Raw genomic sequence first — 22,670 nt, 5'->3', positions numbered from 1 at the left:
CTCACCACAGCCACTGCCTCAGAGCCGAGCATCTCGTCTGGACTCAGAGTAGTGAAGTAGGCCAGGTTAGTTAGTACGTACACCACCGTGACGATGGGAAGGGAGATGATGATTGCACGAGGCAGGTTCCTGTGGGAGAGGGGGGCAGTGAGGGATACGCACAGTTAAACTCTTCAGCTGTGACATTATACTTCCTATGTTTACCTACGTCTGAAGAAAATCTCATGTAATTCTACATTTAACACGGACTGAGAAAGGGATCGCGCTAACATAAAACATGCATGTACCAGTAATTCTTCTAAATTCATAGAGTCATTCCTGACCTATAGCATGTTACAGGGAACATAGAATAGAGTTGACACTCACTTGTAAGGTTCAATCATTTCTTCCGTAACAAAGTTCAAGTAATTCCTGCAAGATGAGGATGACATGGTTTAGAGACACTAGCTAGGTTCCCATCCAATTGGTGACAGATTTTCATGCAAATATTCTAGAATCCACACAAAGAAAATATGTTAATTTTTCCACCATTGGTGGGTTCCCACCAAATGGATTTGTTGTGCATAAAAATTTAATGTACCTAATAAAATCTAAAGTTCAATATGTTTCCATCGCATGTCAAACTCTACCGATAGTTTTGGCACAAAAACGGCTGCGTTAAATAGAAAATGTGCCTACACTGGGCATGGCTTGTGCGCTCTAGCCAACAGCTCACAGATACAGTGGGGGTAGGCTCGTCTACATGATGAGATTATTATGGATAAGAGCAAGAATATTTCTATTTGTCAAAAATGGCAGTCAAGCATCGATTATCATGCCACCAAACTAACATGCTGACCAGACCGGACATGTCGTGTGCGCGAGCGTCGCAAAATAAATTTAGAAATCCACGTTATTCAATTATTGCACCCACACACCCAGCTTGCACTTGCTAGCTAATTCGTCCTATTTAGCTGTTTGTTGTTATTTGTTGTTATTTTACCTGAAATGCACAAGGTCCTCTACTCTGACAATTAATCCACAAATAAAACGGCCAACCGAATCGTTTCTAGTCATCTCTCCTCCTTCCAGGCCTTTTCATCTTTGAACTTATATGGTGATTGGCATCTACACTTTCAACCGGCAAAACATTTCGTCTTTCAATCACCCACGTAGGTATAACTAATGAGGAGATGGCACGTGGGTACCTGCTTCTATAAACCAATGAGGAGATGGGAGAGGCAGGACTTGCAGTGTGATCTGTGTCAGAAATAGTAATGACTTCTATTTTAGCCCTTGGCAACGCAGACGCTCGTTGGCGCACGCGAGCAGTGTGGGTGGAATAATTTAATTTCTAAATGTATTTTGCGACGCTCGTGCACGCGACGTGTCCGGTCTGGTCTGCATGTAATAAACTGCGTGGTTTCCCCGAGTCGTAGTGGGAGGACCACACACCATATCATCGTGTGACTCCCAAGTTTACTTCGATACAATGGTTATTATATAAATATTTGCACATAAATACGTTTCCACCGTCATTTCTCGCATAATACATTTTACAGACACAAAAAGATCCCACCACGTCGAACAAACAAATGATCTGTCGGCATTTATAAAATTATACCGGAACTTCCTGTTTCCATCACGGCTGTCGTGATTTTACTCACATAAAAACTGTGGATAGAATAGTGGTTACAGACAGACAGAACACCGTGTGCAAATCTATTGTAGACAGGCTGTGATTTCATTAAGTGTGAGTGAGGATAAAGTATTCAATCATCCAGTAATGTTCATGTCCCATAGAGCAACAAAACTGTGCTAAAAAGATCAGAGGGAAGAGGGACTGTTTGAGGTTGAAACCTGAGCACCATGCATTGGGGGGATTAGTCTGAGCAGAGTTTTCAATTCACTTAGTAGACTTCTTAATTGGTCAGCCCTCCTAAAAAGGGGTTTACAATGGGATTATATGGAGGACAAAATGCTGCTCTAGTGTTAAATACTCCTGGATGTGTCAGTCAAGTTCTAGTTCTCTGTACTTACCAGCCCCCATAGGCAAACAGACCACTGTACAGGGCCAGACCAATGTTCCCAAAATTGTAATTTGAATTCTTGAAAGAATTTTCTGGTAGTAGGTTGACGGTGTCACCTGGAAGAAGGGAAGAAAGAGTTGGAAAGGCAAGTCCAAAGTTGACACTGAATTACTGACCACAAAGTGGACAGAATCAGCAGCCCTGTGAATTGTGTCAGAGCAGGGTCCTGGAATGACGAAACACAAGATAACATCAATGCACCATGAAAACTAGGATCAACATGACAAAGTTAAAATAGTGGAAGACTAGACAAATATACCCAGACAAAATACCACCGTTAATACCAGAGCTAGATTAAAAGGCTGTGAGCATGCATGGGTTCAACCTAAATCCCCTATAATAAACAGTTATGGGGGTTTCACTAAATCCACCACTCAGGGGGGTAGAATGGCGATGGGGTTACCTGTTTTATTAAATGAAAAACAAGACAAATATGTGGAACGTATGCCTCAGGGGGACACAAGGGATGGACATTCCAGGAGTACCAGCCGGCCAAAAGAGCCAGACATCCTCTGAACAAACAACTCCCAGAGTGTTGTTTCAGACAGAGGCCCGTGTTTAACCAGGACCGGGCCGTGTCCCTCTTCATGTAGGACCATGACCTTCCACCTTTATTGTCCCCCAACTCCAACCCTAAAGTCTGCATGACACCCCAACATGGAAAGGGTCTTTCTAGGGTTGTGCAACGTCAGCTAGTACACTGAAACTCTACGACACAAATACATAGTAACCACAGTCCTATATACACTGAGTGTACAAAACACTAGGAACACCTTCCTAATATTGAGTTGCACCCCGTTTTGCCCTCAGAACAGCCTCAATTCGTCGGGCATGGAATCTACAAAGTGTTAAAAGCATTCCATAGGGATGCTGGCCCATGTTGACTCCAATGCTTCCCACAGTTGTGTCAAGTTGGCTGGATGCCCTTTGGGTGGTGGACCATTCTTGATACACACAGAAAACTGTTGAGCATGAAAAACCCAGCAGCGTTGTGGTTCTGGTGCACCTGGCACCTCTTCCCTGTGGCTCAGTTGGTAGAGCATGGTGTTTGCAACGCCAGCATGGTGTGTGCAACGCCAGGGTTGTGGGTTCAATTCCCAAGGGGGGCCAGTACAACAAAAATAAAAAATAAAAATAAAATGCATGAAATGAAATGTATGAAATGTATGCATTCACTACTGTAAGTCGCTCTGGATAAGAGTGTCTGCTAAATGACTAAAATGTAAATGTACTACCATACGCCATTGAAAGGCTCTTAAATATTTTGCATTGCGCATTCACCCTCTGAATGGCACACATACACAATCCATGTCTCAATTGTTTCAAGGCTTAAAAAACCTTCCTTAACCTGTCTCCTCCCCTTCATCTACACTGATTGAAGTGGATTTAACACGTGACATCAATAAGGGATCATAGCTTTCTCCTGGATTCACCTGGTCAGTCTATGACATGGAAAGAGCAGGTGTTCTTAATGTTTTGTACACTTAGTGTAGATCTATCTGTGGCTCTGCTAGGAACTGCTTTGTCAAGCATCGAACATCCCAACAGCGTATTGGTTGCTCTCCACACACACACAACATCTACACACACACAGGTTTCTGAATGCCTTGAGATTGGTGGTGATGGAAAGGTGAGAGGCAGTGTGTGTGAGCGTGTGTCTGGGTAGATGACTGACTGAAAAGAGTCATGAGAGGCTGTGTTGGCCTCAGCTCATGTGACCCACCGACCGCCCCGGGACAGGCTTCAGGAGCCTGCCATCAGTTATTCACATGACTGCAGTACCAGGCAGAGGGAGGGATGCAGTGGCCTTAGGGTCAGGCATGGCAGAAAAGCAGGCAGGCAGGCAGACAATGGGCCAGACGGGCCCCAGTGGCAAAATAGCCCTGCGTATTACCAGTTCAGACATGACTCTGCAGAATGCAGATAAGTGTCAGAGCCTCGAGACAGTTTGTCTGAATGGGAGCAACCACTGTGAACACACCACATCTTTCCGACACACAGTGTACTGTATGTACAGTATGTACAGTATGGGTGATCTGTACCTTTCAAGTTTCAAGTTGTATTAGTCAGTTGTACAGGATACACATGGTGTACACCGTCCAGTGAAATGCTTACTTGCAGCTTCCTTCTCGATAATGCAACAACAATAACAATAATAAAATATAAGAATAGGAACATAAAGTAAATGTCTCAGTAGAATAGAATAAACATTTTAGCATGAGTATAATTTATAGTCCAATATTTACACGTGTTTTGGGGAACGGGGCATTGGGGGGCAAGTGTTTAAATTGTGTATTATTTAGCAATCATAATAGCATGTGTGTGTGTACATATAAATGTCTGTGTAAGTAAGTGCATGTGAGCTAAGGTGCAGAGAATCAGCAGGTGGTCAGTCCAGTTCCAGTGTTCAGCAGTCTGATGGACTGTAGATAGAAAGTATCTCTGAGTCTGTTGGTATCAGACCTCATGCTCCGATACCGTCTGATGGACTGTAGATAGAAACTGCCTCTGAGTCTGTTGGTATCAGACCTCATGCTCCGATACCGTCTGATGGCTGGTAGATAGAAAGTATCTCTGAGTCTGTTGGTATCAGACCTCATGCTCCGATACCGTCTGCCTGATGGTAAGGGAGTGAACAGCTCGTGGCTGAGGTATGTGGGGTCCTTGATGATGCTGCGTTCCTTCCTCAGGCACCGTTTCCAGTAGAAGTCCTGGATGGGTGTGAGCACGGTCCCAGTGATGTACTGGGCCTTACCGTACCAGGCCGTGATGCAATCGGTCTGGACGCTCTCGATGGTGCAGCGGTAGTATTTGTAGAGGACCCGGGTCAGCATGCTGAATTTCTTCAGCCGCCTTAGGAAGTGGAGACGCTGTTGCCCCCTCTTCACAAGAGTGGTGGTGTTGTTGGTCCATGTCACGCCCTCGGTGATATGTGTGTGTGTGTGTCATCTATCTCAGGTTTCTCAAGCAATTTCAGGTGAACACATCACTACATCAAACAAGTCTATCCTTGTTTGATGAATAAAGGTTCATTAATTCATACCAGTGAAACATTAGATGACCCTTAAAGAGCTCTCCTCTTGTAAACTTTACCTGCACCTTTCTGCCTGAGAGATTAGATCTCTGACTCACTCCAATAGAGTGTTCTCTATAGCTTTGGGATAGCTGTCAGACACAAAGACAGCTAGTTCTTTCACACACATGCTGCCAAAGAGGAGCGGTGAAGGGTTGACATAATAAAATGGGGGCAGCTGGTATGCTGCCTGTATTCCTGAGTTTGTACAGGGAAATATAAACAAAGGTGGCTGCCACATCAGATCAGAAATGCATTAGATCATCATGTCCAGGGCGGTGGCACAGAGATGCATGCCCCCAAACCTTATATTTTCAAGAACTCCTACTGAGTAGTAGATGACTGTGGAATAGTACCAGCAAGATGACACAAGGGCTGAGTTTACACAGGCAGCCCAATTCTAATCTTACCAATCACATCAGATCTTTATCAGAGCTGATCTGATTGGTCAAAAGACAATTAATGAAAAAAAAGATCAGAATTGGGCTGCCTGTTTCAACGCAACCACTGATGGCCAGTACAGTATACATACAGTACTTTAAGAAAGTATTCATACCCCTTGACTTATTCCACATTTTGTTGTATTTCAGTCTGAATTCAAAATTGATTAAATATATGTTTCTCACCCATCTACACACAATACCCCATAATGACAAGGTGAAAACAACAAATGTATTGAAAATGAAATACAGAAATATCTCATTTACATAAGTATTTGCACCCCTGAGTCAATACAAGTTAGAATCACCTTTGGCAGCGATTACAGCTGTGAGTCTTTCTGGGTAAGAGCTTTTCACACCTGGATTGTACAATATTTGCATATTATTATTTTCAAAAATTCTTCAAATTGGTTATTGATCATTGCTAGACAGCCATTTTCAAGTCTTGTAATAGCCAGTTTAAGACAAAACTGTAACTAGGCCACTCAGGAACATTGAATGTCTTCTTGGTAAACAACTTCAGTGTAGATTCGGCCTTGTGTTTTAGGTTATTGTCCAGCTGAAAGGTGAATTGATCAGACTAAACCAGGTTTCAAGATGACTGAACCAAGTTTTCCTCTAGGATTTTGCCTGTGGTTAGCTCCATTCTGCAGCCACCACTATGCTTGAAAATATTTAGTGGTACTCAGTAATGTGTTGATTTGGATTTGCCCCAAACATAACACTTTGTATTCAGGACAAAAAGTGAATTGATTCGCCAATTTTTTTGCAGTATTACTTTAGTGCCTTGTTGCAAATAGTATGCAGGTTTTGTAATATTTATATTCTGTACAGGCTTCCTTCTTTTCACTCTGTCAATTAGATTAGTATTGTGGAGTAACTACAATGTTAAACAACGTCCATCCTCAGTTCTCTTATCATAACCATTATACTCTGTAACTGTTTTAAAGTCAGCATTGGCCTCATGGTGGAATCCCTGAGTGGTTTCCTTCCTCTCTGGCAACGGAGTTAGGATGGACGCAGTGACTGGGTGTATTGATACATCATCATCCACTGTAATTAATAACTTCACCATGCTCAAAAGGATATTCCATAGTTTTATTCTTACCCATCTACCAATAGGTACACTTCTTTGCGAGGCATTGGAAAACCTCCCTGGTCTTTGTGTTTGAAATTGACTGCTCGACTGAGGGACCTTACAGATAATTGAGATGAGAGATGAGGTAGTCATTCAAGAATCATGTTAAACACTATTATTGCACATAGAGTTAGTCCATGCAACTTATTATGTAACTTGTTAAGCACATTTTTACTCCTGAACTTATGTAGGCTTGCCATAACAAAGGGATTGAATACTTATTGATGCAAGACATTTCAGTTTTTCATTTTGAATTAATTTGTAAAAACTTCTAAAAACATAATTCCACTTTGACATTATGGGGTATTGTGTGTAGACCAGTGACACAACAGCTCAATGTAATCCATTTTAAATTCAGGCTGTAAGACAACAAAAGGTGGAAAAAGTAAAGGGGTGAGAATACTTTCTGAAGGTGCTGAATATTCTGTCATGCCAGCCAAGGGGAGACACCGGGTTGTTCTGATATAGTGAAGGTCGGTCGTAACTGCTGCCTAACATGTATTTCTGAGTTGTACGGTTAAACAAAATACAAACAGGGCTGCCACGTCATCCTGTCAGATCACATAGATGAAATCACACCCTGGTCGCTCTGTGCTCCACTAATCTGTCTGGAATATAAACAGCCATCTGTCAACCCTCATTTGACACTTCAGTTTAATTCTGATCTGCATAAAGAAACAGGTACAGTAGTTGTCTATTTGACACGAGGGCTCCATGGGAAGAATCATTGACATTTGACTATTTACCCCCATCTTTATCACTAGTGCATTTACATTAACAGCCACCCCTCAGGTAAGGCTAAGCTCTGAATCCACCTCTTCCCATTTCTTTGTCAAGAGATACTGGCTTGGCCTACAAGCAAGCAGTCTCCAGCTCTAGGTTCTCCTAGTTTGGACCAACTTCCGTATTTGGTCAAGATAACAAAACAATGGCCCAGTAGTTTAAAACTTCTTAATACAATATCAGTGTATAAACAGCAGCTGGTGGACTGCATGGCACATATCTGGTATAACCTTTTAAACAAGTGCTTGAAAGGTAGAAACAGGTAGGCCTGATATGATTAGCCACTTGTGTTTGGGGAGGGGTTAAAGTCAGTCACAGCAGCATGGTGAGCAGCACGGTGAGCAGCTGGGTCAGGTTGTAAATAAACCATTGAGAGATCCCATTACACTACTGACTACCGTACCTTCAACTGAACCAGCAGATAACATGTGATGGCGAAACCAAGACTGGGCTGCCTCTTTGATAACAAGCCAAGGGGAGAAACTTGTTTTCAAACAGAGACATAGAGACGCACATGCGACACACACGAGAGACACGCAGACAAGGAATGTCCCTACAGAGGACTCAAGACTGGCTCCCAAAGACAAACAAAAATGCTTTTGATTGAAAAGGAACTGTGTCATTGGAGTAGCCTAATGAGATTATTTTTGTAACAATCCTGTTGTCATTAACCTGGTAGAGCTTATTACCAAATGAAGGAATGACCCAGAATCGTACCCTTCATCCGTTAACCCTAGACGACGGTCTGGTGTAGATAACGGGCATTTTAAAATGCACTGAAGTGAGGATGTCTCTCAGTCAAGAAGAGAAGACAAAGACAAGTGGAGTGTTCATTTGATCTCTGTGGTTAGATTTATTTCTCCCACCCAGGGAGTCCCAACCAGACCAGACCAGACCGGACCAGACCAGCTCTGGAAGAGCCTCCTCCATACAACAGCCCTGAACTGGCAGCAGGAGGACTCTAATAACTCAATATAGGGATATTTCACAACACTGAGTCAGTCACAGGGCAATAAAACGACTATCACCCACAGACAGATATAGACAGACAAACACACTTAAATCATTTAGCAGATGCTTTACACAGAGTGACTTACAGTTTGTGCATTCAACTAAAGACAACCACTACCATGATCAACCTTCATAAAAATGAGCCTCTATCTGAAAGATCGGTCCTAGAAAAAAAAGTACAATATTATATTTTTGTGAGGACTTAGCTGAGAGTAAGCAGTGTTGTCCCATGCTCATTGGGGCATGCAAGAGATTCATTGACAAATTCATCGATATAAAACGATCTTGTTGACACATAGCTCTTCTTTATTAAAATGTATTTCCCCCCCTTCACAGAACCTACCATCCGTCTGTATGTGACTTCTGGAAGAACCATGTGGATGGAGGGGAGGAGAGTGAGGCTGCTGTATTGAAGACAGGAATACAGAGTTATATACTGTATTTATCTCTGAATTATTGCTAGTCTTAAATCCACCTAGCCATCTTAGAATGTTTAACAAAAATATATGTAAGTACACCACCAATGTTATGGTATATTGAATCTAGTCTGGTGCTTCAAAAGGGGACTCTTTACTCTCTGGCAGCTCGACTTCAGATGTATCCAAATATACTCCTTACTACCACTTCAAACATAGTAATTAGATGTACTCCACCAAAAACACATGATTTCACATGATGGTAAAGCACCCAAATCAGACACAATCATATTCTACAAACATTGACTCAAAGCGCTCAATGCCTCACTCAACAATCAATATCATCAAATTGTCTACATTTTGCCCTGAGTGACCCTGGGGGCAACCTCCATCGGCTGACTGATTCATTCAGGCAAGCTTACACTTCACTAAGTCACTGGCTCTTCCAGAAGAATGGCCGTTGCTGGTCTGGTTCACTCCAACTTCCGTCAGTAAATCCTGCCAGGAGTTAATGCAAATCTTGGTGTCTCGTTCTCCCTCCTGCTCACTCTCTCTCTTTTCATAGTCTCTCTATCTCTCCCTTTGTATGTGCTCCAGTTCTGAATGGAGAACAATCCCAGGCAGTGTTCTGGGCACGCAACACCACAGTCAGCAGTTCTGACTGCGGAACAGTTCAGCCTGAGCCAACCTGGCCAATCGCATCCACCAGGCCATAGCCTCAGCCCCAGCCAGCCCAAATTCAATATGTATTTGGTATTTTATTAGGATCCCCATTAGCGGCTGTGAAAGCAGCAGCTACTCTTCCTGGGGTCCACAGAAAACATGAAACATAATACAGAATTACATAATACAGAACATCATAAGACAAGAACAGCTCAAGGACAGAACTACATACAACTACATACATAAAAAGGCACATGTAGCCTACATATCAATGCATACACACAAGCTATCTAGGTCAAATAGGGGAGAGGCGTTGTGCCGCGAATTGTTGCTTTATCTGTTTTTTCTTAAACCAGGTTTTCTGTATATTTGAGCACTATGAGATGGAAGTTCCATGCAATAAGGGCTCTATATAATACTGTAAGCTTTCTTGAATTTGTTCTGGATTTGGGGACTGTGAAAAGACCCCTGGTGGCATGTCTGGTGGGATAAGTGTGTGTAAGTTGACTATGTAAACAATTTGGGATTTTCAACACATGAATGTTTCTTATAAAAAGAAGAAGTGATGCAGTCAGTCTCTCCTCAACTCTTAACTAAGAGAGACTGGCATGCATAGTATTAATATTAGCCCTCTGATTACAATTAAGAGCAAAACGTGCCGCTCTGTTCTGGGCCATCTGCAGCTTAACTAGACTAGAGTCACACTCCATGGCCCAGGTCACATGGGAGAGACCACCGACATGGCAAATACTGGGGGCAACAAGGAGAGGGGGAAGAGCTGTGATAACAAGCAGGTCAACAAGAAGGATCCAGGACCAGCAATGGCTACACAGCTGGCCATGACTACACATTTTCACCCAACAGAGGGGATCTGGACCCTTAGGGCACAGGGTTACCTGGGAAAGGTTAGCAGTCTCAGAAATTATTCGATAAGCAGCGGTGCGAATTGATGTACCTTAGACTTTGCAGTCTTGGTACACTGAAGGAGGGTGGCATCTTGAATCACACATTTTCACCCATGCACTGACCACACACTTCTGTAAAGAAATTCTCAGTTGCTAACTTGCTACAGTATAACATCAGGTTACAAAATCTCAGTCGTCTCCAGGACAGAGGTCTTAAGATGTGCAATTTGTTACACTTCAACGATACCTTAAATTCGAACATAATGACTTATACACAACATTAAAATCAGTCTGACTGGGGGACTTCAAGGTGGCCCATAAGCCCCTTCTGGGGGAGAAGAAGAAATGTATTGTTTGTATAATGTTACAAAATGGTAGCTGTACTTACCATGAATATGTTTTATTGTATGTAATTTTGTTTTGTATTTGTGCACATGATTCTTCAAAATATTGGCACTGTGCGTCACGGCTGGAAAGGCTACGTTTACGCTGTCAAAATGCATCCCATAACCAACCGTGTTACCGCTGAAACTAGCATTTGGTTGGTCTTAAATATTCCTATCAGTGTTGCATGAAACTAGCACTTTGGATCATGTTTTTAAGGACACCTCAAATAGTTCCACTACGCCTATAAAAATAAAATCAATGTGTTGACGTTGAATCAATGTTCAAAATTGATTGGATTTGTAAAAAGTCATCAATGTTAGGGAATTTTGTCTTTTTTTCACCCAACTTTTAACTTAAATCCAATGACATGGTGAAATGTTTTGTTGATTTCATGTTGAATTCCCATTAGTTGACAACTCAACCAAATCAAAACTATACTTTGAACTGATGTCTGTGCCCAGTGGGATCACTCTCTAGGGCAGGGGTAGGCAAGTAGATTCAGCCAAAAGGCAGATTTTTGGTGGAGCAAATGGTAGTTATAATAATAATTATAAGAATTTGTACACTGCAAATTGACCACAATTAAGCCGAAAAAGAGATAGTACTAGAGAATAACAAAAATGTCATCCCTTGATTACATTGAGAAACGGTCATCACCCTTTTTTTATTTGAGGGAATACTTGGGAACAGATTTCCTAAATTAAACAAATGTTTTGCTGAATCTTTCACCAAAAGATGACATCATAAAAAATAAAGCTGTTTCCCCTCTGTGGGGATGAAAAACCAAGAAGCGCCGCCACTTCCTGTTTCTGATAACGTGACTCAGACTATATCGTTATCGGCCCTGAATTCATTTCCTGTCCAATTGCACTTTATGTCTTGTCTGTTTGGTTTTCACTGTGTACCTCCTCCTGTAAAGGGCATTTTGTAGAGTGCGGTAGTGTAAGTGATTATGTATGGCTGTATCTTACCTTTGCCAATCTCCACAAAGCCCACAATAATGATGAGGCCCAAGGCAAGGAGCTTGGCAGCGGCGAAGGCATCCTGGACCCGCGTGGCTGCCTTCACACTGTAGCAGTTTATAGCAGTCAACAGCACTGGGCAGAGAGAGAGACAGAGGAATAGAGAAAAAGAGGTGTGAGTTATTCCGTTCTATTTTTGACTACTGTCTAGATCAGTGGTTCCCAAACGCTTTATAGTCCCGTACCCCTTCAAACATTCAACCTTCAGCGCACTCTCAAACGTTGTTTTTTTGCCATCATTGTAAGCCTGCCACACACACACTATACGATACATTTATTAAACATAAGAATGAGTCTGAGTTTGTGTCACAAACCGGCTCGTGGGAAGTGACAAAGAGCTCTTATAGGACCAGGGCACAAATAATAATATAATAATCAATAATTTTGCTCTTTATTTAACCATCTTACATATAAAACCTTAATTGTTCATCTAAAATTGTGAATAACTCACCACAGGTTAATGAGAAAGGTATGTTTGAAAGGATGCACAAACTCTGCAATGTTGGGTTGTATTGGAGAGTCTCAGTCTTAAATCATTTTCCACACACAGTCTGTGCCTGTATTTAGTTGTCATGCTAGTGAGGGCAGAGAATCCACTCTCACATAGGTACATGGTTGCAAAGGGCATCAGTGTCTTAACAGCATGATTTGCCAAGGCAAGAAACTCTGAGTGCAGCCCAATCCAGAAATCTGGCAGTGGCTTCTGATTAAATTACATTTTCACAGAACCGCTTGTTCTGTTCTCAATTTCGATGAGGCTCTCTTGTTTAGTTGTCATCAAGTGCACGGGAGGCAGGGCATGAAGGGGATAACGAATCCAGTTGTTTGTGTCGTCCTTTTCGGGAAAGTACCAGCGTATTTGCGCACCCAACTCACTCTGGTGCTTCGCTATATCACATTTGACATTGTCCGTAAGCTTGAGTTCATTTACACACAAAAAAATCATACAATGATGGAAAGACCTTTGTGTTATCCTTGTTAATGCAGACAGAGAAGAGCTCCAACTTCTTAATCATAGCCTCAATTTTGTCCCGCACATTGAATATAGTTGCGGAGAGTCCCTGTAATCCTAGATTCAGATCATTCAGGCGAGAAAAAACATCACCCAGATAGGCCAGTCGTGTGAGAAACTTATCATCATGCAAGCGGTCAGACAAGTGAAAATTATGTTCAGTAAAGCTTGTCCCTCAATTCAAAAAAACGTGTCAATACTTTGCCCCTTGATAACCAGCGCACTTCTAAATGTTGTAAAAGCGTTACATGGTCACTGCCCATATCATTGCATAATGCAGAAAATACACGAGAGTTCACGGGCATTGCTTGTCAAAGTTAACCATTTTCACTGTCGTGTCCAAAATGTCTTTCAAGCTGTCAGGCATTCCTTTGGCAGCAAGAGCCTCTCGGTGGATGCTGCAGTGTACCCAAGAGGTGTCGGGAGTAACTGCTTACACGCGCATTGCCACTCCACTATGTCTCCCTGTCATGGCTTTTGCACCATCAGTACAGATACCAACACATCTTGACCACCAAAGTCCATTTGATGTCACAAAGCTGTCCAGTACTTTAAAAATATCCTCTCATGTTGTCCTGGTTTCCAGAAGAGGATGTCTTCCTTAATTGACCCCCCATAAACATAACGGACATATACCAGGAGCTGTGCCAGGCCCGCCATGTCTGTTGACTCATCCAGCTGTAATGCATAGAATTCACTGGCTTGTATGCAAAGCAGTAATTGTTTCAGAACATCTCCTGCCAAGTCACTGATGCGTCATGAAACAGTGTTGTTTGATGAAGTCATTGTCTGTATAGTTTTGTGGGCGTTTTCCCCCAGCATTGTTCCAGCCATAATCGCTGCAGCAGGAAGAATTAAGTCTTCCACAATAGTATGGGGCTTGCCTGTCCTAGCCACTCGGTAGCTCACCATATAAGACACTTCTAGCTCCTTCTTATTAATGGTAGCTGTTGCTTTTATACAGTCGAAGTCAGAAGTTTACATACACTTAGTCATTAAAACTCGTTTTTCAACCACTCCACAAATTTCTTGTTAACAAACTATAGTTTTGGCAAGTCGTTTAGGACATCTACTTTGTGCCTGACACAAGTAATTTTTACAACAATTGTTTACAGACAGATTATTTCACTTATAATTCACTGTATCACAATTCCAGTGGGTCAGAAGTTTACATACACTAAGTTGACTGTGCCTTTAAACAGTTTGGAAAATTCCAGAAAATGATGTCATGGCTTTAGAAGCTTCTGATAGGCTAATTGACATCATTTGAGTCAATTGAAGGTGTACCTGTGGATGTATTTCAAGGCCCTACCTTCAAACTCAGTGTCTGTTTGCTTGACATCATGGGAAAATCTTAAGAAATCAGCCAAGACCTCATAACAAAATATTGTAGACCTCCACAAGTCTGGTTCATCCTTGGGAGCAATTTCCAAACGCCTGAAGGTACCACGTTAATCTGTACAAACAATAGTACGCAAGTATAAACACAATGGGACCACGCCGCCGTCATACTGCTCAGGAAGGAGACGCGTTCTGTCTCCAAGAGATGAACATACTTTGGTGTGAAAAGTGCAAATCAATCCCAGAACAACAGCAAAGGACCCTGTGAAGATGCTGGAGGAAACAGGTACAAAAGTATCTATATCCACAGTAAAACAAGTCCTATATCGACATAACCTGAGCAAGGAAGAAGCCACTGCTCCAAAACCGCCATAAAAAAAGCCAGACTACAGTTTGCAACTGCACATGGGGACAAAGATCGTACTTTCGTCTAGTCTGATGAAACAAAAATAGAACTGTTTGGCCATAATGACCATCGTTATGTTTGGAGGAAAAAGGGGGAGGCTTGCAAGCCGAAGAATACCATCCCAACCGTGAAGCACGGGGGCGGCAGCATCATGTTGTGGGGGTGCTTTGCTGCAGGAGGGACTGGTGCACTTCACAAAATAGATGGCTTCATGATGGATGGAAAATTATGTGGACATATTGAAGCAACATCTCAAGACATCAGTCAGGAAGTTAAAGCTTGGTCGCAAATGGGTCTCCCAAATGGACAACGACCCCAAGCATACTTCCAAATGGCTTAAGCACAACAAAGTCAAGGTATTGGAATGGCCATGACAAAGCCCTGACCTCAATCCTATAGAATATTTGTGGGCAGAAATGAAAAAGCGTGTGCGAGCAAGGAGGCCTACAAACCTGACTCAGTTACACCAGCTCTGTCAGGAGGAATGGGCCAAAATTCACCCAACTTATTGTGGGAATCTTGTGGAAGGCTACCTGAAACGTTTGACCCAAGTTAACCTTCTCTCCCTGTTCCCCAGCCTCCTCTCCCTGTCGCCCAGCCTCCTCTCCCTGTCCCCCAGCCTCCTCTCCCTCTCCCTGTCCCCCAGCCTCCTCTCCCTGTCCCCCAGCCTCCTCTCCCTCTCCCTGTCCCCCAGCCTCCTCTCCCTCTCCCTGTCCCCCAGCCTCCTCTCCCTGTCCCCCAGCCTCCTCTCCCTGTCCCCCAGCCTCCTCTCCCTGTCCCCCAGCCTCCTCTCCCTGTCCCCCAGGCTTCTCTCCCTGTCCCCCAGCCTCCTCTCCCTGTCCCCCAGCCTCCTCTCCCTGTCCCCCAGACTCCCCATTAAAAATGATTAACTAACAAACACTTCAAAGCACCATAAGCCGTACATCAGCCCGGGCAACAATAGGGAACCCAACAGCCTCTGTGTGGACCCACAGCACAATGAGGGCCTGTGTGGGAGAGTACAGTATAGGCTGGGAAGAATGGTACATAAACACGAAAACACACACTCCCGCTGAGAGTGAGAATGAGAGAGCAGAGCAGTGATGTTGCATGTAGGATCAGGGCAGACAGGCTTCAGATTCTCAGCCTCCTAAACACACCACATGAACTGAGACTGAGGTTTCCCCACAACCCACTAAAGAAGCCATACAGAGCCAGCCAGGGGGTCACTCTATAAAACCTCACTACTGGGACCTACAGTATGCACTAAAGCACAGTGACCTAATAACTACAAAGCACTAAATAAATAGATCACAGGAACATTAACTCACAAAGTCTTTCAGCCAAACCCTGTAGCCTAGCACAATAACTCAATAGACCAGCAAATGTGGATAAGAGTGGCTTGGCTATCCAGACGGATCCTGTCAACCACCAAGACCAGAATAAGCAGACTAGACTAACAACATCATGGCTTCAATCCTATCTCTTTATCTATACATTCGCCCTGGCCTGGCTGCGGCCTTATCTCAGTTTCTATCATGTGGTCACTGGCGATTACACACTTAGAATAGGGATTAGAGACTAGCGCAAGTACTGAACCGTACAACATTCTCACACACACACACACACACACACACACACACACACACACACACACACACACACACACAGAGTCTGTGAGAGCTTTTTCCACCAGGCAGGAGCAGCCATGAGCCTGGCTTGAATTCAGTCTCTACAGTGCCACAGCCCTGCAATGTATGCCGCTGCCGCTTCCGCTGCCCACACATTTCACATTGCAAACTGTATTGACAGATGGTACTGTTAGGTCTGGTACTCAGCATCCACTGGGAAGTGGTAATGAACACTGATCACACAATGTCCAAAACCCTCAGTGGGTTAGATGCAGAAAGAGAATCATGGCAGGGTTTGAATAGAATGTTATATATATGGGGGATACAATCTTCCCAGCTCTGTAGATTTTGCTGTGAGGAGGCAGAGTCATTAGATAATTTGTTTTGTAGCTCGTTTTTGTCCAGGAATGGCTGAAGAATTGCAACATTTACCTAGAGCTAACACTGCAGATACTGTAGCAATACTGGGTGATTTGAAAAGTCATAGTCAATCGATCAATAATATAATAATTATTTTAGCAAAAATGTTTCTTTAATTTACAATCTGTAGAAACTATGAGAATAGAACATTTCATAACTTTTGTGAAGCATTACAGCACAGTTGAAAAATATATGGCAAATAGAAATCCAAAATGGATGGTGTTAAGAGATAGATGGGAGGGGTTGAAAGGAGCTGAAGGGTGGGACTAATAACAACAAGATAACCAACGTAAAACATACAGGGTTTGTAAAATGTATATAGGTTCAGAAATGTTGTGAAATAGCACAGTTACAAATAGAAATCAGAAATAGAGGAAGGACTAAAAACAAACAAAATATAACTATTGTAAAATAGATTGTGTCTGTAAAATGTGTATAGTATGTATAAGCTGGAAGTAGAAGCCTAAGTGTTATTGTTTATTAATTTACTCCAATTGGGGGAGGGGTGGTAAGGTTTGCGGGGAATAATAAAGGCAAATATATTCTAAAAAGATGTGTATATGTATATGTATGCCAAAAAAAAACATTGATTTTAAAGTTTAACAAACCATGCACAAGGACTACTTTGAACAATTTACAAAAACACATATACTGGAAGAACTGTGCAGATGCAAAGTTTGGTAACAGAATTACGGTAAAATCTCCCTCAGTTTTTTATGCGACCACGTTCTTCAAAAACGTTGGTAGATATCGACTCCGAATTGAGGATTCAAAGATGTCTGCAGAAAGAATGGGGTGTCAGCTATATAATGACACCTTGAGTTTGAAACAATCTCTTTTGGTTATTGAACTACAGTAAGTGAAGTGGATTTACATCCGTTAAGTAACAGAATTATGGTAATGGAATTACATCATGGGTCCCTGATCTGAACTGGGTAATTCCACCAACTAGCTGCCTTGTGAGTAGTGTAACTTGTTTGGGGGAAAAAAACATTTATTAAAAACATTTTTTTACATTCTGTCATAAAGAGGTTAATGTTCAACTTAATAAAAAACACTTACTCCCATCTCAAGAGGTTAAATAAATAACAAATCCTATAGTAAGTGCCTATTTAGTGCCAAATAAAGTAACAGGGCTGACCGTAACAGGGTATTTGGTGTGGCTATCTATGGGTAACATGGATGACATGTTACACTCAGTTTTCCATCACAAAACACCAGAAAATGGCCAAAAAGAGTAGAACCAGCTCACCTGTTATTACACTATGATTTGACTATTAGATGTTCAATGTAAAAAGTTTCACCATATTAAAACAAGAGTTCAGTTCACGTAACAGGCTTGACCTTAAAATGAGGGACAGTTGGTTGTTCGTTTTTAACCTTAAAATGAATGAAATAATATTCAGAAATTCAGAAATTAGTTTGTCAAAGCAACAAAATACCTAGGGTTTACAATGATGGTGAATACTTCAATATAATATAACTGAAAAGCTTCAATCTGGTACGTTAATGCTAAAAGATATACATCAAGAAACATGACGCTTATGTGTATACAGTACATTTCATTCAATTGGGAGAAGATTAGTGTCATAATATTGACGCCAAGAGATACGCGTCAAAGACATGATGTCAAAGTGAATACATTTCATTCAATGGGGGGAAAATTACTGCAACAATATTGATTCATAGAGCTAGCCATCATAGACAGACGCATAAGTTGCCAACAAAATCCGAAACAGTTTCACATTGTGGAGATTGCTGGTCATCTCAAAAAGACTTTTCTTTCTTTCTGGTCTCCCATTCCCTCTCAGCGCTTACAGGAAGAAAAAAAACTACAAATCCAAATTTGCTCCATTCATTTTTTGTTTAAAAATATAATTTACCTAACACCCCATCTACTTTTGTGATTATGTACCATTTGGTTTTGAAGCAGGCTATCATAAGAAGCTTCAACATTTCAACAACATGTCGTAGGCTATTAAACAAGGACTTTCCAGATTATTTGCAGCCGCTGTGTTAAAAAACAAATAGCTTTTTCTCTAATCTATTGATGATCAGATGCTTCAGTCGTAACTGGCTCTGTTGCACTCACATTTTACAGTTGATAGACAACTTTACCATTGCTACAAACGTAGATTTGTCTTTTTTTAACAATAGCATATATAGACATCAAAACATCTCCAGTGCTGCTGCATGGGCTCATTCATTGTCTTGCTATCAATTACACAGGCTATGTGACCTATTTCTTCGACGACTCATATAAAATATCTGTGCATTAGTGGTGGGGTAGGCTAAATAAATACAACAGAATAGGCCAAATGAAAATAAGATTGATGGAAGGAAGGAAATTAAAAACGCTGCATGCCCAGAGCTCGTGGCTGAGCAGACGCTTCATCAGGAGCGTCTGCTGAACAAACCCATATGTGAATTGTGTTTCTAGCCTCAACCGTTCTACCGATGTCACTCAAAAGCACCTTAACTTTAGGTCAAGCTTCAAGTGAGGCCTACATTTTTGCCATGTAGTGGGGGAGGGGTGAAAATAAAAAATAAATAAATATATTTATTTTATTTTTACCCCTTTTTCGCCCCAATTTCGTGGTATCCAATTGGTATTTAGTCTTGTCTCATCGCTGCAACTCCAATACAGACTCAGGAGAGGTAAAGGTTGAGAGCCGTGCGTCCTCCGAAACACAACCCAAACAAGCTGCACTGCTTCTTGACACAATGCCCACTTAACCCGGAATCCAGCCGCACTAATGTGTCGGAGGAAACACCGTACACCTGGCGACCGTGTCAGGAGTCGGTACTGCGCGATGGGACAAGGACATCCCTGCCGGCCAAACCCTCCCCTAACTCGGACGACGCTGGGCCAGTTGTGCGCCGCCCCATGGGTCTCCCGGTCGCGGCCGGCTGCGACAGTGCCTGGACTCGAACCCAGAATCTTTAGTGGCCTTAGACCACTGCGCCACTCGTGAGGCCGAGATTAACATTTATGTACACTACCGTTCAAAAGTTTGGGGTCACTTAGAAATGTCCTTGATTTTGAAAGAAAAGCACATTTGTTGTCCATTAAAATAACATCAAATTGATCAGAAATACAGTGTAGACATTGTTAATGTTGTAAATGACTATTGTAGCTGGAAACTGCAGATTTTTTTATGGAATATCTACATAGACGTACAGACACCTATTATCAGCAACCATCACTCCTGTCTTCCAATGGCACGTTGTGTTAGCTAATCCAAGTTTATCATTTTAAAAGGCTAATTGATCATTAGAAAACCCTTTTGCAATTATGTTAGCACAGCTGAAAACTGTTGTTCTCATTAAAGAAGCAATAAAACTGGCCTTCTTTAGACTAGTTGAGTATCTGGAGCATCAGCGTTTGTGGGTTTGATTACAGGCTCAAAATGGCAAGAAACAAAGACCTTTCTTCTGAAACTCGTCAGTCTATTCTTGTTCTGAGAAATTAAGGCTATTCCATGTGAGGAATTGCCAAGAAACTGAAGATCTGGTACAACACTGTGTACTACTCCCTTCACAGAACAGCGCAAACTGGCTCTAACCAGAATATAAAGAGGAGTGGGAGGCCCCGGTACACAACTGAGCAAGAGGACAAGTACATTAGCATGTCTTGTTTGAAAAACAGATGCCTCACAAGTCCTCAACTGGCAGCTTCATTAATTAGTACCCGCAGAACACCAGTCTCAATGTCAACAGTGAAGAGGCGACTCCGGGATGCTGGCATTCTAGGCATCTTCTGTATACCACCCCTAACTTGTCACAACACAACTGATCATCTCAAAGGCATCTTCTGTATACCACCCATAACTTGTCACAACACAACTGATTGTCTCAAAGGCATCTTCTGTATACCACCCATAACTTGTCACAACACAACTGATTATCTCAAAGGCATCTTCTGTATACCACCCATAACTTGTCACAACACAACTGATTGTCTCAAATGCACAAATGAACTTTTAACAAGGCACACCTGTTAATTGAAATGCATCCTAGGTGACTACCTCATTAAGCTGGTTGAGAGAATGCCAAGAGTGTGCAAAGCTGTCATCAAGGCAATGGGTTGCTACTTTGAAGAATTTGTTCAACAATTTTCTGGTTACTACATGATTCCATGTGTTATTTCATAGTTTTGATGTCTTCACTATTATTCTACAATGTAGAAAATAGTAAAAATAAAGAGAAACCCTGGAATGAGTAGGTGTCCAAACTTTTGACTGGCACTATATACAGATACAACATGACCAAAAGTATATGGACACTTCCTTGTTAAACATTAATATGGAGTCGGTCCCCCTTTTGCTGCAATAACAGCCTCCACTCTTTTGGGAAGGCCTTCCACTAGATGTTGGAACAATGCTGCGGGGACTTGCTTCCATTCAGCCACGAGCATTAGTGAGGTCGGGCACTGATGTTGGTTGGGTAAGGGCCTTCCCCAAACTGTTGCTATAAAGTTGGAAGAACAGAATTGTCTAGAATGTCATTGTATGCTGTAGCTTTAAGATTTCCCTTCACTGGAACTAAGGGGCCTAGCCCAAACCATGAAAAACAGCCCCAGACCCTTATTCCTTCTCCACCAAACTTTACAGTTAGCACTATGCATTCGGGCAGGTAGCATTCTCCTGGCATCCACTAAATCCAGATTCTTCCATTGGACTGCCAGATGGTGAAACTTGATTCATCACTCCAGAGAACGCGTTTCCACTGAGTTCAATGGCGGTGAGCTTTACATCACTCCAGCTGACGCTTGGCATTGCCCATGGTAATCTCAGGCTTGTGTGCAGCTGCTCAGCCATGGAAACCCATTTAATGAAGTTCCCGATGAACAGTTCTTCTGATAACGTTGCTTCCAGAGGCAGTTTGGAACTGGGAAGTGAGTGTTGCAACCGAAGACAGAGTATTTTTACGCGCTACAGCACTCGGCAGTCCCGTTCTGTGAGCTTGTGTGGCCTACCACTTTGTGGCTGTGCCATTGTTTCTCCTAGATGTTTCCACTTCACAATAACAGCACTTACAGTTGACATACTTTGTATAGTGTATATTTATACTTCGGAATCCGACACTGCTCGTCCTAATATTTCTATATTTCTTAATTCCATTATTTTACTTTTTAGATTTGTGTGTATTGTTGTGTGTTGTTAGATATTACTGCACTGTTGGAGCTAGGAACATAAGCATTTCGCTAAACCCGCAATAACAACTGCTAAATGTGTATGCGACCAATAAAATTTGATTTCATTTGACGCCCTGGAACAAAGCTACTGCCTCAAGCATTGTACACGACCAACAAACATCTACAGGTTGCATGCGCACATACAGTACCATCTGAGATGCAAAATACCATCTAAGATGCACGCTTATGCGCTTTGATGTTCGCAGACTAGGCGCCGTCAGCGCTGATAATCACAGCTGGATGCTTCTCAGCCAGCTAGCCATTGTAGCCAATTTATCAAGGTGACAGCTACATTTCTTGGTTGTAGTGCTAGCTAGCTAACTCTCCCAAGTTTGACCACTGCAATACTAACTCAAAAATATAACACCCCAGACCAGAGCTACTGCACCGACAATTGTGTACTGCATCATCCAGTTTGTATGATATGTTCCGTCCTTTTTTTCGGGTGCAATTCGTATGCTATGTTACGAATCCAATTCATACAATATGTTATGAATTTGTTGTGCTTAAGATCCCAGACTGCATCTTTACCTACAGAGAGAAAGAAGAGAAAGACATAAAGAGAGAAGGAGGGAGGGGTTGTCCAGTCTGCTCCACACTCTCGCTTTGACCACAAGACACAGAAAGAAAACAGTTATGAGCTGAACATAACAGTATGCCAGTGGAAGGGAGGACAGTAGAGGGTGACCCTGTGGTTTGTGACTACTATGATTTGTCATTGTAACCAATTCAATTGCAGTAATTCCATTGATGATTTTTCTGTAATTCTGTTACCGA

At 42.2% G+C, this 22,670-nt stretch overlaps 1 protein-coding gene across 1 annotated transcript in view; it reads right to left on the bottom strand.

Moving 5' to 3' along the window:
* The window catches only part of slc7a5 (solute carrier family 7 member 5), a 29,887-nt gene that overhangs the window by 5,207 nt on the left and 2,010 nt on the right, over window positions 1-22,670 (bottom strand). Inside the window, exons 2-5 of the mRNA XM_029757948.1 lie at window positions 11,857-11,982; window positions 2,020-2,125; window positions 367-411; window positions 6-129 (exon numbers count right to left, since the gene is read on the bottom strand). Of these exons, the coding sequence (XP_029613808.1) occupies window positions 6-129; window positions 367-411; window positions 2,020-2,125; window positions 11,857-11,982 (401 nt within the window). The remainder of the gene's footprint in view (window positions 1-5; window positions 130-366; window positions 412-2,019; window positions 2,126-11,856; window positions 11,983-22,670) is intronic.

Source organism: Salmo trutta, chromosome 7 (assembly GCF_901001165.1).
Source record: "Salmo trutta chromosome 7, fSalTru1.1, whole genome shotgun sequence".
Lineage (NCBI taxonomy): Eukaryota > Metazoa > Chordata > Actinopteri > Salmoniformes > Salmonidae > Salmo > Salmo trutta.
Note: the sequence above shows the minus strand (reverse complement) of the source record. Positions and strands in the feature narration are given on the sequence as shown.